This window comes from Petromyzon marinus, chromosome 52 (assembly GCF_048934315.1).
Source record: "Petromyzon marinus isolate PM22_M1 ecotype Great Lakes invasive population chromosome 52, UKy_Petmar_22M1.pri1.0, whole genome shotgun sequence".
NCBI classification, from domain to species: Eukaryota; Metazoa; Chordata; class Hyperoartia; order Petromyzontiformes; family Petromyzontidae; genus Petromyzon; species Petromyzon marinus.
Window position 1 is genome coordinate 662,342 of NC_133718.1, and position 17,718 is coordinate 680,059.

The window sequence follows — 17,718 nt, forward strand, 5'->3', positions numbered from 1 at the left end:
ATGTGTACCTGGTGTGGTGTGTAAACATCGCCACTGGGGAGACAAAGGCGGCCAGGCGTGGCGATGATTGTCTGCAACGATTGCCCTGGGATTGCCCTTTTGGATCACGGCCTTGAATGAGATGAGCGAGTTGTTGCTGAGTGAGCTGTGAGCAAAGTTAATCAATGAGCCATTGCTTTGACTTCCTCACACACAGCAGCAAAAGCAGCGGTGGTTGTGTGGCCGCTGGAACCATGGAGTCCTCGCAAGTCGAAGGCCTGGACAAGGCCGCCGTCGCTGCCGAGACTCTCGCAGTCTCCAATGGGCCGCATCTGGGTGGTCGCCACGGAGACGGGGGTACCCACGAAGATGAAGGTCGCCACAGAGCCGCAGAGCACCTGGAGAGAGAGGAGCACCTGGAGAGAGAGGAGCACCCCAACGGCAGCGCCAGGTGAGAGTTTCACGACCACGGCGATTGCAATCCGTTTGCCAGTCGGCCACACCGCTCTCGCAATGCACAGTGGCCCAGTCACGCACACGGAGGGAGAGAAGACATCGTCATCACAGCCGATGATGCATCGCTCCGCCACTCCCGACGCAGCCGTCTTCCTCATCAACCGCCTCGTTGCAGAATGACAGCAGCTGCTGTTGCTCAACACCAACAGCAGCTGAACAAAGAGGAAGACCCGGCGAATCAATTATGAATCGCGAGCTTTTCAACAAACTCCCGCCGGTGTCAGGATCCTCTGTGTAACTCCGGCACCGGCACGGCCGGATCCTTCACGGGACGGGGGGACGGACACGACACCATGAGGCGTGGGGGAGGGGGTGGAGGGGATAGGTGTGCATGGGGGTAGGTGTTTGTTTTTGTAGGGGAGCGGTAGGGCAATGGTTTGCGTGCTGCACCACGAACCCCACGTCCCGAATTAGATTCCCGCTCATGGCCAACACCTGTGATGGTTATCTGAATCGGTCTTGGGCCTCCCCTAGGTTGACTCAGTCTCAGATGGAGTACCTGGTGCGGTGTGTAAAGGTCTCCACTGGGGAGACAAAGGCGGTCGGTCGTGGTGCTGGCCACCCACTGCCTCGTGCTGTGCCGGCCTACATAGATGCTTGCTAGCAGCACTTCCCCCAACAGTCTGTTAAAGGCTATACGGGGGATCTTTGTCTTTCTAGGTAGGTAGGTGGATGAGTGATTGCGTGGTAGGGGTCTAGGGGTAGGGCTAAGGGGGTAGGGCATTGGGGGTAAGGCTTGAGGGGGTAGGGGTGGTGGTGGGATATGTGGAAGGGGCAGGGCAGGTGTCACAGAGCTATGGGTCGGGTTGAACTCTGACCCTAGGCCCCCCCGCTCACCTGTAGTCGTGGGGGACAGGGGTGTGGATCCGGTGGGGTGTGTGGTGGTTTGTTTGTGTGGGGGCAGGGTGGATTGTTGCCATCGCTTTGCCGCTAGAACAGCAGGGAACCGGTTACACCTGCAGCACACTGACAGTGGCGCCAGCGGCTGGGAAAGGCACTCCAGGGGAGGGAGCATCGCCCGGGCACACAGCAACTACAACAACAGCTGCCGTTCCCCACTAAGTGGCGGTGACGTCATCACGGCGCTTGCGCCAGGTTAAGTGCACATTGAGGTCAAGTGAGGTGTCGAACGCCCGCTGTCAGGAGGTCACTGGACATACCAAGGTGCTATGGGTTTGACTGACTGAGATGACTGAGATGACTGAGATGAATGAGATGACTGAGATGACTGGCCGATGCACCACCTTTCCCGCACTCCTGTGCCAACTTGATGTGTTTTAGCCGCCCGCTGCTCCGCTCGTTGTTGTGAGCATTGCTCCTCTGTCCAGAAGCGTTCTTCATGAGCCTCCTCCACAGAGGCCAATCTTGACACCACTGGTACTGGTCATTGGCAATTCCACTCAGGTCTATGTCCTATTGTACCACATAATTCCATCTTTTCTCTAGCCTGTGCGTGCCCGTTAAGCCCTTTCTATCCGGCCGAACCAAAGCTATTTGGGCATGTTAGGGCTGGGCATGCGGGCTATTTGACCCAGCCAAACACAGCCTTGCCTGCCGGAGGAGCTCACCGGGGGAGCTCAGCACTGTGCCCAGACTTTCAAGGATTTGTGAGCTCCTTACACAATCCAGCCTGGTTGAACCCAGAATGGCTCGTAGGCAGGCCAGCCGGAATGTTTCGAACTGGCGAAGATGGTGAACAAACATATAGAAGGGAGGGCATGACTGTGGCCGAGAAGACCTGGAGCTTCGTGTGGACAGACCAGGTAGCTTCCACACGGCAGCCTTACGCAGCCGATGAAACAATAATGCCGCTCAACTGATTCAGAGTGAGACCTCTGCTGCCAAACAAGAGCTGGCCATAAGGACACTATCAAGGTATGGAAGCATCTCCACTTTCTCTACAACTGCTCCGCCAATGGGGAGCTGAGGGGGTGGAGTGTTTGATGACATAAAGTTCCCAGGCAGATGCTTAGTTTTGGAGGGGCTGATGGTAATGCCCCACCTCTTAGTGGCACGCTCCAGGTTCAGCAGCAGCACCTCCAACTCCTCCTCTTGAGTGAGCAGCAATCACCAGATCATCGGCATACATGATATGGTTGACCAATCGGGAGCCATCCCTCGACTGCACCCGGGCATCGATCAGCATCCCATTGTATCTTTACCAGATGGAGATTCCTCCAGTACAGTTGTAGTGAGTCCAACTCAACACAACATAACGTAACCTTCACTTGGGTGTTGAACACCCATCTAGCCACGCTACGGCAGAACTAGACACGGTCGAGCTGGGTCCCGGACCGCGTGGCTAGAGGCTTCTTTTCCCCGACGTGAATCTTCTTCACCAACAACCCGAAGAACCTCGTTATATCGTCCTGGGCTGGGGCTGGCTCCGCCCCGCCCACCTTCCAGATCTCTCGAGCTCTTTCTCGAAGGTTCCCGAGAGCTCTTTTAGACCACGTGACCGCCTAGCGGTCCCGGTCCACCGGTGGCCCCCCTCCAATATCATCTGGTCACGTGACAGCAGGTCAACCAGCGTATCATAACCCTGGCTGGCTGATGCTCCCTCTCGCTCCCTCACCGGGAGCCCGCACCGCACACTGCTCGTGGTGCCTCCGTGCTGACCAGCGCTCACCCAAGCCCCGCGAGGGCTGGTACTGCATCCCGTAACCCGGGCTGCCCATAATGACAACTCCTTACCCGCCGTGGCTTCGTAAGCCCGCACCACACAGTGACAGGCACAGTCACTACACATTCATGGAAAGCTTCTCGAACTACATGGTCGAAAATAATGTTGAATAATGTAAGGAGCCAGAGGACATCCCTTTCGCACCCCAAGGTGTAAGGCAATGGCTCTGACTCCTGGCCACGTAGTTTTACCTGGGTCTGCTCACCATCATGAAGGTCCTCAATGACTGTGAGCAGAGAGTCAGGGACTCCAAAAAGCACAAAGAACAACCCAGAGCCCAGGCCTACTGATGCAATCATAGGCCTGGCCGCGAGAGCCTGCGTGCAAATTACGTTGAACTTCTTTGGCACCGTACGTAGCCAACTGTGCTCATCGGAGGTGCGATTAACACCGGCGACGGCGTCGTAGCTGTCGGTGAATGCGTCACGCTTGGGCGGGCGAGTGGGCGGGCGGGCGGGTGGTGGGTCGGGCGAGTGGGCGGGCGGGCGGGTGGTGGGTCAGGCGAGTGGGCAAGCGAGGGTTTGTAACCGCGACGGTTATCCTAAGTCACGCTTGGGCGGGCGAGTTGTCCATCTCATCCCCGCCGCCGCCACCGCTCGTGTCACCGAGCGAAGCCGCCCGCTATGCTTGCGGCGCAGGGAGGCACTCGGCCACGCCGCGGCAATGCTGCCCCTCTGATTGGACAGAGGGGCAGCATGCATCTTAGTTTTGCCATGGTCTGCGCTGCTTCAACAGAGGAGCAGGAGGAGGAAGAGCGACACAAAGTCTCTCTCTGCTGAGGCTCTCTTTGTCTCTCTCGTCGTGACAGCAGCAGCATCAGATCTCGACATTGGCATCGAGATCCTGAACAGACGTAAGAAGAGAATAGTACTGTGGGCAATGTTAGTGTATGAGCAATGTTAGAGTATGGGCAATGTTAGTCTATGGGGAGTATAGGTCTATGGGCAATGTTAGTGTATGAGCAATGTTAGTCTATGGGGAGTATAGGTCTATTGGCAATGTTAGTCTATGGGGAGTATAGGTCTATGGGCACTGTTAGTCTATGGGAAGTATAGGTCTATGGGCAATGTTAGTCTATGGACCGAACGGTAAACCCACTGTTGTCTGCGCTCCTTGAGCGGAGGGAGAGCAGCGAAACGACACTCTCTCTCTGCTGAGGCTCTCTCTCTCATTATGACGAGCAGCAGCATCTGACCTCGACATTGGCTGGGTCACGTAGCCCGCAAGCTCGGGCACCGCCCGGCTAAGCAGCTTCTGTTTGGCTGGATCGAGGGGGCTAAACGGACGCGGTACGGGCTAGAGAAGAGATGGACTGATGTGGTACAGGAGGATGTGGACTTGCCGTGTCAAGATCGGCCTCTGTGGAGGAGGCTCGTGAAGGATGCTACGTGGCCATTGGAGGCAGTCGCCCTCCAACAAAAGCGGAGGGCGGAGGAGCGATGCTCAGCAGCAACACAGCAAGTTGACACAGTAGGGAGGGCAGGTGATGTATCTGGCAGTCATCTCAGTCAACCCGTGCCAGCGGTAGCCTCGCGTGGCACAAGCGCCGCGGTGACGTCACCACTACCTGTTGCTGTTGTTGTCTGCATCGGTTTCCTCCGACTTCTCCAGATTCCTCCCATAGCTTGACATAACCGGTAATTCCGATGCCATTAAAAAAAACATCACCTGCAAGTCACTCAATGGGGATCGCAGACGAGGCGACGCAGTGGCTAGGAGTTAACTCCCTTGCCTGGTATGCAGGAGGTCGTGGGTTCGATCCCGACCCAGACGCCTGCTGCTGTATATTTGGAGTTTGTGTCTCTTTCTCTCCCCGTGGTCGCATGGATTTTTTCCACGCGACCTCCGATTCTTCCCTCCGCATTTAGAATCAATGTCACGAGTTCAGAGTATTCGGCCGCGTGATGACGATGAGCCCACTTCGTTGGGCTGACTCGTGATGGCCGGGTGGCTTCTGACAAAAATAGCTACGCAGCTCAGCGGCGGGGCCTCACCTGGCAAAAGAAAAAAATAGTTTCTCGTTTTTATTTGGTATCGCGGCAGCAGCAGCGGTGGCATCCCCCCCTCCCCCCCCCGTTACGACCGCTTGGCACGACCCTCCTTCGGCAGAGGACAATCACAATGACGACGACGATAATAATAATAATAATAATGAAATAAAACGCTCGTAACTAAATCTGCGACGACACCAAAATAAGCGCAAGAGGAGAATGTCATCTTGGTGGCGATTGTCGCCGCTCGCGTCCCGAGGGAGTGCCCCCCACCTCGTCGCTACCTCCTCCCCCCTCCCCACCCACCCCTCTTGGTCCCTCCTCCCTCGCCTCCTCCTCGTCGCTCACTCACTCAGCCATGCAGAGCAAGGGGGTTACAGACGGTTAACATAACAATAACAACGATGACGACCACAACAACCACCGCAACCACTACAACCAGAACAACCACTACAACCACCACAACCACAACAACCACCACAACCATCACAATCAGAACAACCACAACCACCACCACAACCAGCACAACCACCACAACCACCACAACCATCACAATCAGAACAACCACAACAACCACCACCACAACCACTATAACCACCACAACCATCACAATCAGAACAACCACCAGAACAACCACCACAACCACCAGAACAACCACCACAACCAGAACAATCACCACAACCACCACAACCAGAACAATCACCACAACCACCACAACCAGAACAACCACCACAACCAGAACAACCACCACAACCAGAACAACAACCACAACCACCACAACAACCACAACAACCACCACAACAACCAAAACAATCACCACAATCACCACAACCACCACAACCACAACAACCACCACAACCAGAACAACCACCACAACCAGAACCACCACAACCACCACAACCAGAACCACCACAACCACAACAGCCACCACAACTACAACAACCACCACAACCACAACAACCACCACATCCAGAACCACCACAACCAGAACAACCACAACAACCACAGCAACCACCACAACCAGAACAACCAAGTCTCTAGGGGCTTTTCAAGATGGTCCTGCCAAGTCTTCACAGGAGGGGCGTGGGTTGTGATGCTGCTGCTGCTGCTGCAACATTGCGAGTGGGAATCAAACTCGGGTCACCGGGTTTGTAGCGCTTCGCGCTAAACAGTTCCCCTGTCGCTCCCCACACAAAGACAAAGAATCCCCAGGTTGCCCTAACAGTGCTGTTAGCGAGCACCTATGAAGGCCGGCCACGGTACCCATAGGGGTGGGCGGCCAGCACCACGCCCTAGTAACGATGTTTACACACCGCACCAGGTACTCATTTGAGGCTGAGTCGACCGGATCAGATATTCGTCACCTATGTTGGCCGTGAGCGGGAATGGAACTCGGGTTTACCGGATTTGTATTGCAGCTTAGCGCTAACCGTTCAACTACTGCTCCACACATACACACATTCGCCACTAAGCGGCGGTGACATCACCATGGCACTTGTGCCAGGCTAGGTGCACTTTGAGGCCACGTGAAGGCTCGCTGGCAGGAGGTCGCCGGCAGGAGATGACTGGCCGATGCACCGCCTGTGCTCCCCACAGTGCCAACTTGCTGTGTTTTAGCCGCCCAGCGCTCCGCTTGTTGTTATGAGCATCGCTCCTCTGCCCTCCGTTGTTGGAGGGCGACTGCCTCCAACTGCCCAGTAGCGTCCTTCATGAGCCTCCTCCTCCACAGAGGTTGATCTTGACACCGCTGGCACCAGTCCTCGGAAAGCCCACTCAGCTCCACGTCCTCCTGTCCCGCATCAGTTAATCTCTTCTCTAGCCCGTGCCACATCTGTTTAGCCCCTTCTATCCGGCCAAGCAGAAGCTGCTTGGGCATGGTGTGGATGGGCATGCGGGCTACATTACCCAGTCAACGCAGCCTCGTTTGCCAACTCACACTCATATGCTCAGACTTGTACACTCACAACAATGACAAAGATCCCATATAGAGCCTTAACAGACTGTGGGGGAAAGGGCTGTTAGCGAGCACCTTTGAAGGCCGGCCTGGCACACGTGGGGGTGGTTGGCCAACACCACGCCCGGTCACCTTTGTCTCCCCAGTAGTGATGTTTACACTCCGTACCAGGTATTATTTTGAGGCTGAGTCGACCTAGGGGAAGCCCATGACCAGTTCAGATCACTGGGGTTGGCCGTGAGCAGGAATTTAACTCGGGTTGCTGGTTTTGGAGCGCAGCGCGCTACCCGCTACACTACCCCACGCTCACACGATCACACCTCCGATTAGCACGGTTGGCTATGTACGGTGCAAAAGAAGTTCAGCATAGACGCGCTCACATGCTCCGCCTCTGTGCTGCCACACTGTCCCCGCAGGGTGGAGCTCCCAGATCGCTCGTTGGACGACGTCGAGTCGCTCCCCCTGAGCGTGGAGCACTTCCACCGGGACGCCCCCCACACCCACCCGGAGCAGCGCTCACCTCCCGCTGCTCCTGCCGCTCCTTCTCCTCCTGCTGCTCCTACTGCTGCTGCCCCTGCTGCTGCCGCTCCTACTGCTGCTCCTGCCGCTACTCCTGCTGCTGCTGTTGCTGCTGCTCCTACTGCTGCTCCTCTTGCCGCTACTACTGTTGCTCCTCCTGCCCCTCCTCCTGCTGCTGCTGCCCCTGCTGCTGCCGCTCCTACTGCTGCTCCTGCCGCTACTGCTACTCCTGCTGCTGCTGCCGCTATTGCTGTTGCTCCTCCTGCCCCTGCTCCTGCTGCTGCCCCTGCTGCTACTGCTGCTATTCCTGCTGCTCCTGCTGCTGCTGCTGCTCCTGCTGCTGCTCCTCCTGCTGCAGAGGCAGCCCCCTCTGTCTCCGCAGAGGCCTGCGCCGGGGCCCAGGCTGGGGACCCCGAGAGGATCCTCTCGCTTCCAGGTGACCGGCACAGGCCACCGCTTTTCCACACGCGCGTGTGTGCATGTGTAATGTGTGCGTGTGTATGTGTAATGCGCGCGTGTGTGCATGTGTAACGTGCGTGCGTGTGTGCATGTGTTACGTGTGTGTGTATGTCCATGTCTAATGCGTGCGTGTGTAACGGGTGTGTGTGTAATATGTGCATGCGTGCATGTGTAATGCGTGCGTGTGTAATGCACGCGTGTGTGCACGTGTAGTGACTGAATCGGAGACAGTAAGAGTTGGAGGCACTCTGTTTATTAACACGCACCAACGGGTTAACACTTCCAATTAATCCGTCTATAGTCGACTAGGGTTCCCAGTCAGGACAGCTGGTAAGCTGGCTCGCTGGCGACGCCAAGATGGTGAAGACGGGGACGACGACGAAGACTCCAGCAGCACGACGGGGATCCCACTCCAAACGACAGCCCCGAGGTCCCCTCTCGGGCCCGCTCTTATACTGTCAGCGTGACCTGGCTCTGCCCCCGGCCACGCCCCCTTTCTGGAACCTACCAGCGGGTTCTTGGTGTGCCCCTTCTTTGACCTTTCCCCTAGATCTCCCTCTGGTGTATCATGTGGCCTGCTGACCTCAGGGCTGCTGTAAGCTGCAGATCCCCTTCCCCGCCAGCAGCCAGCGCGATGCTGCTACGTAGCCTATTCTATGTCACTACACATGTGTAACACGAGCGTGTGTAATGCGTGCATGTGTGCATGTGTAACGCGAGCATGTGTGGATGTGTAACACGAGCGTGTGTAATGCGTGCATGTGTGCATGTGTAATGCATGCATTTCTGCATGTGTAACACGAGCGTGTGTAATGCGTGCGAGTGTAATGTGTTCATGCGTTCATGTGTGTATGTGTAGTGACTGTGATTGTCACTGTGTGGTGCCGGGCTTACGAAGCCAAGGCGGATGATGTGTTGACATTATGTTTAGCCCGCTTACAGGGCGTAGTACCAGCCCTAGCGGGGCTTGGGTGAGCGCGGAGGCACCGCGAGCAGTGTGCGGTGCGGGCTCCCGGCGAGGGAGCGAGAGGGAGCGTCAGCCAGCCAGGTTTACATTGGGGCATGATACGCTGGTTGACCTGCTGACACGTGACCGGATGATATTGGAGGCGGGCCACCGGTGGACGGGGGCTGCTGGGCGGTCACGTGGTCTAAAAGAGCTCTCGGGAGCCTTCGAGAAGGAGCTCGAGAGACCTGGAAGGTGGGCTGGGCGAAGGGCGGATCCAGCCCCAGCCCCAGCCCAAGCCGATATAACGAGGGCTCCGTGAGGAGCTCGAGGTTCTTCGTGTGCTGGTGTGAAGAAGATCCACGTCGGGGAGAAGAAGCCTCTAGCCACGTGGTCCGAGACCCAGCTCGTGGTCCGGACCGGGATAGCGAACCGTGTCTAGTTCTGCCCTAGCGTGGTTAGATGGGCATTCCATACCCGAGTGTAGATTGTGCGATGTTATGTGGAAGTTGCTAAATAAATAGTGTTGCTACCAAGACAACGTCTGCGACTACAACTGGTGTCGGAAGTGGCCAACTTGCTAAACTGTAGCTAGCGGTAGACGAGTTATGTCTACGCGTCGCAGAGTTCGTGTACGGGCGTCGGATGACGAAGACAACGAGGAGCTGATTCCGCCCACGGCCGCCGAGGATGGGGCGGAGGCGCTGCCGGTGGAGCAGGGTGCAGTCGGGGCACCGGGCGCCTCGCCTTCACTGGAGGAGCTCGTAAGGGACGCGCACGGCCATCTTACTGACCTCCAAGCGGCGTCCTCCATCTTCGTCTCGTCGAGATGCGGTCCCTGCCCTTGACGGCGAAGGAGGGAGCGGCGGAGCTGTCCGGACGGGGCGACTCGGCCGCCATTTCACAGAAGGCTAGAACGCCATCATGAACGCCATCGTGAACGCCATCGTGAATGCCATCGCCGCTGCCCGCGCTCGCGGGCGCCATTTTGCCGCCGGCGGGGAGCGCTGAGTACGCCAAGCTTGAAACGGGGACGTCCTCGTCGATGGACGTCCAGTCGCTCTGCCGTCGGCTGCCCTTAATTAAAGAATTTGTTGCTGCCAGCGGCGATTGGGTGGCATTTAAGCGGCGATTTCTCACAAATGCCGACTTGGCAGGATGGTCAGAAGCCGACGCGCTGAAGGCGCTTCCCGCCGCCCTCGACGATGATACTTTAGCGGCGTTCCTCACCATCCCGCTGTCCGAGAGGTCCACTCTCATGCACGCGTCTGACCAGATGGCCGCTGTTTTTGATCCTCCGCTGAACACCCGTCAGAAGGGGATGGTCAGTCGGCTCTCGCCTACAGAAGTGTGCCCTTGGCGCTGGCAAAGATCACGATGGCCTTGACGCCTTGGTCCTCGAGAAGATGTTGGGACTCGCAAAGGATCTCCGTACTGTGCATCCCGCCGAGGACAGGGAGGCGTCTTCGTTCAAGATCGCCAGGTGCATACAGGCGCAGCAGAGCCTGCAACGTGACAGAGTGTTGGTGGTGTGCTCCGCATCTTCCGCGGAGCCCGGGGCCCATGCGGACGAGGAGCCTGGTTCCGCGTGCTCGCCGCATCAGCGGAGCGGCGATTGTCGGGGTGATGGAGATCGGCGGTGGGACGACCGGCGGCAGGCGAGGTCTGCTTCGTCCCAGTCCAGCAGCGGACGGGTCACCGGCTACTATTGCGGCCAGCCGGGGCGCATCCAGTCGGGCTGCTTGGTTCCTCGATGGCGGTCCCCGGGACGTCCGCCTTCCTACGCATCTCTGCTCTCTAAGGCGAGTCGTGGCGCAGCTCACACTCGGGCCCGGGGTTCACTTCACCCATCAGGGGGGGTCCGATTTGCGTCGTGGTCGCGCACGGGTTCGGGAGGAGTCGGTGCTTGTTCGCGACGCGTGGCCGCTCTGACCAGACCAGTGATCGGAGTTTGCTCATCGTGTGGTCGCGGAGACCGCGAGTTCGTCGGCCGTGCTTGGGTTCGTTGAGGGGGTTGAAGTTCGCATGCTTGTTGACACCGGCGCGTCTTCAACCATTATTTCCAAACTAATTTACAACGTTTTGCCCCCCTGGTTTTGGAGCCGCTGGATGCTCCGTGTTTTGCCGCCAACGGCGGATCATTGTGGATAATTGGTCGGATTTCTGTTGCGTTGCGCATTGCCGATCTCTCATTGTCGGGCCATATTTTGGTTTCTACGGCCCTGGCTGTCCCGTGCTTGCTGGGGACTGAAGATTTGTATCGACCAGGGCTGTTTGGAATTGCCGTCGGGACGGCGTATGGCATTTCTTCCGTCTCCGACGGCTCAGACGCTAGTCTCCAGGGACCAGGCACCGTTTATTCAAGTCCTTAATGCCGGGTCGGACACTACGGTCAATCAGGAGGGTTCTGTGATCGCTCGCGCGTCTCCGGCGTGTCCGGAGGCGGATGTCGTGGGGAATGTCGGGGTCGGCGTTCGGTCTCACGGACCCAAGGATGTGGATGGATGGACAAGCTGTGCTCGGAATGCGGCGATTTATCCGCGGGACAAATGGGGAAGCTGAGAGCGCTCCTGCGGGAGTTTTTGGACATTTTTAGTAAAAGTAAATTTGATATCGGTCGCACGGCCCTGTTGAGTCGCCATATTGACACGGGAAATGCCGCCCCCATTCGGCAGAATCCTTACCGCCTGAGTCCGGCCGAAAAGGAACACGTTCGTGCGGCGGTGGATGAAATGTTGGCCGCGGATATCATCTCGCCGTCCACTAGTCCATGGGGTGCTCCGATCGTCCTTGCTAAGAAGCACGACGGCAGTCTGCGTTTTTGTGTCGATTTACGAAAACTTTACAAAATTTCTGTCGCGCATGCATGCCTCTTGCCTCGGGGTTCACGTCTATAGCTAAACTTCTCCACGCCCTGACAGCGAAGGGCCTAAAATCTCATTGGGGGGAGTAGGAGGAGGCTGCGTTCCGCTCTTTTCGTGTTAGGTTTGTTAACGCCCCTCCACTTCGTTATCCCGATTTTTCGTTGCCTTTCATTTTTGGCATGGACGCCAGTAATACCGGCATTGGTGCGGTGTTATCCCAAGTCGTAAATGGCGTGGAGCACGTGGTTGCGTATGGCAGCAGGGTGCTGTCTCCGGCTGAGCAGCGGTACTACGTAACGCGCCGGGAACTGTTGGCAATTGTGGTTTTTGTGCGACAATATCGCCGACACTTCGAGGTGCGTTCCGATCATGCGGCGCTCCAAGACGCACTGCGTGTGGACCAGCCCTCCGGTCAATTGTCACGCTGGCTATAAATCATGTCCCGTACCGTAAGGGTTCTCGCCACACGAACGCCAATGCCCTATCGCGATTGGCAGTGCCCGGAGAGTGTGCTTGTTTTTGGGTTCGGGTCGTTGTCGAACGGCCGGCTCGACCTCCCCCTCTCGTTGCGTCTGCCGCAGACACGATGGGAGGGACGGGCAACGTCCTTGTTGCACGGGATGCAACTTTGGGGCTGGACTACGAGGTGTGGGGACGCCGGCAGGCAGAGGACGCGTCCCTCCTTAAGTTGCGTCGGCGTGTCAGGGAGACCGCCGATGGCACGGCTCCGCGGGGTGGTGACTCGTTTGTCCTGCGGGGCGGGCTGCTCATGTCCTGGGACGAGAGATTGCGCCGTTATACTATTGTTGTCCCTACCGCCCTGCGTGGCGAGGTTGTGTGGGCTGTGCATAAACGGTTGCTGCACCTCGGAGTGCAGAAGACACTGGCTGCTCTTAAATTGGATTTTTATTGGCCGGCCATGGCCTCCGACGTAGAGGATCTGCTTGTGCAACGTGCCCAGCGGAAGCCGCCAGCGAGATCCTGTTGCCCTCCGCTGCAATCCATCCAGGTGTCACGGGTAATGAAATTGTTGCCGCTCGTGTCGGCCCCGCGTGCTCTGGACGGCAAGGACCCGACGACCCTGCCTACTGCTCTTGGTGAGGAGCCGGCTTCGGTTTCTTGTTCCCCCCGGCCCTCCCAGGGCGGTCGAGCCCAACCCGCATGGAACACCGGCGTCATGGACTCGTTCAAAGACTCGATTTGCGTGATCCCCGCGCATTGCACACTCCCACGCCGTCATGGGCTGTCGCACCCACATGAGTCGTGGCGAGTATTTGGCTGATCCTGCTCGCCATCGAGCTCACGGGCGTTGTTAGACGTTGTGGGAGGGAGATGTTGATTGTGGGGATCTCGTGCGACGCAATTGTTGGGTCGTTCGTTTTTTTTCTTTTTTCGGTGTGTATATATATTGTACAGTTGGGTTGGGTAATTTATTGCGTTGTTCTTTTTTTTGGAGCACACTTGTTATGTTCTGTGTAATTGTACGCCGGTTGCTTACTTGGGGGGGAGTTGGCAGCCGGGACGGCTAGAAGCTACTGAGGGGGGGGGGGGGGGGGGTGGGTGATGGGGTGATGTAGTGACTGTGATTGCCACTGCGTGGTGTCGGGCTTACGAAGCCACGGCGGATAATATGTTGTCATTACGGGCAGTCCGGGTTACAGGGTGTAGTACCACCAGCCCTAGCGGGGCTTGGGTAAGCGCTGGTCAGCGCGGAGGCACCGCGAGCAGTGTGCGGTGCAGGCTCCCGGCGAGGGAGCGAGAGGGAGCGTCATCCAGCCAGGGTTACGTTGGGGCATGATACGCCGGTTGACCTGCTGACACGTGACCGGATGATGTTGGACGGTGGCCACCGGAGGACGGGAGCCGCTGGGCGGTCACGTGGTCTAAAAGAGCTCTCGGGAACCTTCGAGAAAGAGCTCGAGAGACCTGGAAGGTGGACGGGGCGGAGCCAGCCCCAGCCCCAGCCCAGGCCGATATAACGAGGGCCCCGTGAGGAGCTCGAGGTTCTTCGTGTGCTGGTGTGAAGAAGATCCACGTCGGGGAGAAGAAGCCTCTAGCCACGTGGTCCGGGACCCAGCTCGTGGTCCGGACCGGGATAGCGAACCGTGTCTAGTTCTGCCGTAGCGTGGTTAGATGGGCGTTCCATACCCGAGTGTAGATTGTGCGATGTTATGTGGAAGTTGCTAAATAAATAGTGTTGCTCCCAAGACAACGTCTGCGACTCAGTTGGACTCGCTACATATGTGTAACACGAGCATGTGTAACGCGAGCGTGTGTAATGCGGGCATGTGTAACGCGTGCGTGTGTGCATGTGTAATGCGGTCCTCCATGAATAATGAACAAAAAAGGTTGAGTGTATTTGCTTAGGGGTTTCCAGGTTGGGACGATTACCCAGATGCACCCTCCCGGGTCCGTCGCCCGTGTCTGTGTGTCTGTGTGTTTGTGTGTGTGTCTGTCTGTGTGTGTCTGTGTGTGTCTGCGTGTCTGTGTGTTTGTGTGTGTGTCTGTGTGTGTCTGCGGGTTGCTGAGGAGATGGAGTCTGCCTCAGTGGCTCGCGATCACAAATCGTTCTTTAATTCCGTAAAAAAGTAACCTCCAGCGCCACACCTATTACCATCATTAGGGGAAAGAACGTTGATCCAATCTTTGACCCTCAGGGACAGGTTTGCAGATTTGCTGAGCATTTCTGTGAGGTCCTGGGGGAGGGGGGAAGTCCCTCAGCCAGGAAAACAACGTGGGACAAAGCGGGGATGACCCTGCTGAGGCTGTGGTGCCTCAAATATTGAGGTGCCATCTGTTGAGGAAGTACTGAAGGCGATCCAGAGTCTGAGACCAGGAAAGGCACCGGGCAGAGATGATCTCCCAAGCAAAATGCTGAGGGAGGGTGGCGTTTGTGCACAGACTGCCCTACATGACATCATAACAACAGTTTGGACTGCTGGACGGGTTCCGCAGGATTGGAAGGATGCCCTGGTGGTCCCCTTCTTTAAGAAGGAGGACCGCCCAGACTAACAACTACAGGGGCATCTCGCTCCTCAGTGTGCCGGGAAAGGTCCTGGCAAGGATTATTCAACATCGCCTTGCCAGACACGCTGAGGAAAGGCTTGCGGAGCCCCAATGTGGTTTCAGGAAAGGGCGGTCCTGCACAGATGACATTTTCTGTCCGTCTGCTCCAGCAGAGGTGTATGGAATTTCAACAACACCTACATCTCTGCTTTATTGACCTGGTCAAGGCCTATGATACCATCAGTAGGCCTGGGCTCTGGGTTGTTCTTCATGCTTTCGGAGTCCCTGACCCTCTGCTCATGATCATTAAGGACCCTTCATGATGGTGAGCAGGCCCGGGTAAAACTATGTGGCCGGGAGTCAGAGCCATTGCCTTACACCTTGGGGTGCGACAGGGATGTCCTCTAGCTCCGACATTATTTAACATCTATTTTGACCACGTAGTTCGTGAAGCCTTCAATAGCTGTCCCGGAGGATTTTACATCTGGTTAAGATACAATGGGAGGCTGATCGATGCCCGGGTGCGGTCAAGAGATGGCTCCCTATTGCTCAACCATGTTGAGCAACCATGTTGATATGCCGATGATCTGGTAATTGCTGCTCACTCAGAGGAGGAGTTGGAGGCGCTGCTGCTGAACCTGGAGCTTGCCACCAAGAGGTGGGGCCTTACCATCAGCCCCATCAAAACTAAGCACCTGACTGGGTATTTTGTACCATCGGACACTGAAATCCCACAACTCCCAATTGGTGATAGGGCAGTTGTGGAGAGAGTGGAGAGTTTTCCATACCTTGGCAGTATGCTCATGACCGGCTCCGGTTTAACAGCAGAGGTCTCACTCCAAATCAGTCGAGCGGCATTATCTTTTCATCGGTTGCGTAACGCTGTGTGGAAGCTACCTGGTCTATCGCTCCGCACAAAGCTTCAGGTCTTCTCGGCCACAGTCATTCCCTCCCTTCTCTACGCTTGCGAAACGTGGACCCCCCCTAATGGAACATCTTCGCCGGTTAGAAACATTTGGCTGGCCTGCCTACGATCCATCCTGGGTTTAACCAGGCTGGATTGTGTGAGGAGCTCACAAATCCTTGAAAGATGTGGACAAAGTCCCATCGGTGAGCTCCTCCAGCAGGCAAGGCTGGGTTGGCTGGGTCATATAGCCCGCATGCCCAGCTACCCGTGGCATCTGGGTCTGCCCCGTGACCTCCTGCCAGCGGGCGTTCGACACTTCACGTGGCCTCAAGCTGCACATAGCCTGGCACAAGCGTCGTGGTGACGTCACCGCCACTTAGTGGCGAATGGCGGTTGTGTGTCTGTGTGCATAAATGCCACGTGTTATGGCTATTAAAATCTCAGGGGTGTTATACGGTTAGTTGTACTGCTACAGGCAGTTTATACTTTGAGGTTACGTTGATTGTATATAGCGACCTGTGGTTGACACGCAGTGGAAGGTGGCGCTTCCCCCACTGTTAGAGAGCGGCCTGCGCAAGCGGATATCACAGAGCTCTGAGATCCCTTCCTCACCGCAGGGGGCGGCACTATCACACCCTCTCAGTGACGGTGCCTCCCCCCCCCCCCTCCTCTCCCCAGGCCGCGACGACGACGCGATGGCCCCGGCGAGCACCATGAGCACGAGCAGCCGCGACGGCGCCGTGCTGCTGCGCATGGAGCCGAGCGGGCCCGGCTCGGAGCCGCCCCTCACGGTGCACGCCCTGCTGGAGCGCGCCGCCCGCCGCCACGGGGAGCGCCTGGCGCTGGCCGCCAACGCCACGGACGGCGGCGACGGCGCCGCTCGCCGGCGCACGTTGTCCTGGGAGCGCTACTACCGCGAGTGTCGCCACGCCGCCAAGGCCTTCCTGCAGGTGCCACGGCGCCCGCCCACTGACGCGACGGAAACCCCTCCGGTCTTGGCGATGTTCCGTTCCGCCCGGTCCCGTTACCATTCCACCCCGTGCCTCCCCGTCCCTCCCCGTCCCGCTCTGTTCCTGCCCGTCCCGTTCCGTTCCACCCCATCCCATTCTGCCCCATCTCGCCCCGTTCTGCCCCTGTTCCGCCCCGCTCCCCCGTGTAGCCGTAACAAACACTTGAGGCAAGTGCCGTTCGCAAGCACCGACGAAGGGTGGCACCGGCACCGGCACACGGGGGAGTGGGCGGTCGGCACACTCCCTCGTCTCCACCCCCAGCCAGTGCTAATGTTTACACACCGCAGCAGATCACTTGAAGTAAATTCAGTCAAATATTTCCCTTGCTTTAAAGCTTTCGTGACTGCAAGGATTCATCTTCTTTGGTTCTTTCGGTGAAGTCACGTAGAATGAGAATAAAACAATAAAAGAACACAATAAAATTCACCTGAAGACGGCCGCTTGCGTTGTGGCCGAAACGTCGTGAGAATTTTATTGTGTTATTTTATTCTTTTATTCTCATTCTACTTGACTTTACCGAAAGAACCAAAGAAGATTTCCCTTGCTGTGAATGACGTCTCCGCTGTTGAAGCCGTCTTCGGGGCGTAGAGTGTTATGGTGTTGTAGTTGTTGATAAAGTTGTTACTGTTGTTGTTGATGATATTGTAGTTAGTTGTTGATAAAGTTGTTACTGTTGTTGTTGTTGATGCCGTTGTAGTTGTTGATGAAGTTGATGTTGTAGTTGGTTGATGTTGTTAATATTGTTGATATTATAGTTAATGTTGTTGATGTTGTGGCAAGGTCGTAATTGTAATATATATTGGGGGCGACACATCCCCCCCAATAATCAAATATGCTCAAAATGCCCCCCCCCCCCAATATATTGCTATAAAAATATTTTTAAG

At 56.8% G+C, this 17,718-nt stretch overlaps 1 protein-coding gene across 9 annotated transcripts in view; it reads left to right on the plus strand.

Annotated features, from left to right (window-relative positions):
• Positions 1-17,718, plus strand: part of LOC116953539 (long-chain-fatty-acid--CoA ligase ACSBG2-like) — an 83,174-nt gene that overhangs the window by 32,774 nt on the left and 32,682 nt on the right. For 6 of the 9 annotated variants that reach the window (XM_076075055.1, XM_032973828.2, XM_076075051.1 and 3 more), the window contains exons 3-5: positions 197-430; positions 7,540-8,078; positions 16,503-16,774. In XM_076075055.1, coding sequence (XP_075931170.1) covers positions 197-430; positions 7,540-8,078; positions 16,503-16,774 — 1,045 coding nt within the window. The remainder of the gene's footprint in view (positions 1-196; positions 431-7,539; positions 8,079-16,502; positions 16,775-17,718) is intronic. The other 3 variants (XM_076075052.1, XM_076075053.1, XM_076075054.1) reach the window with 1 other exon arrangement.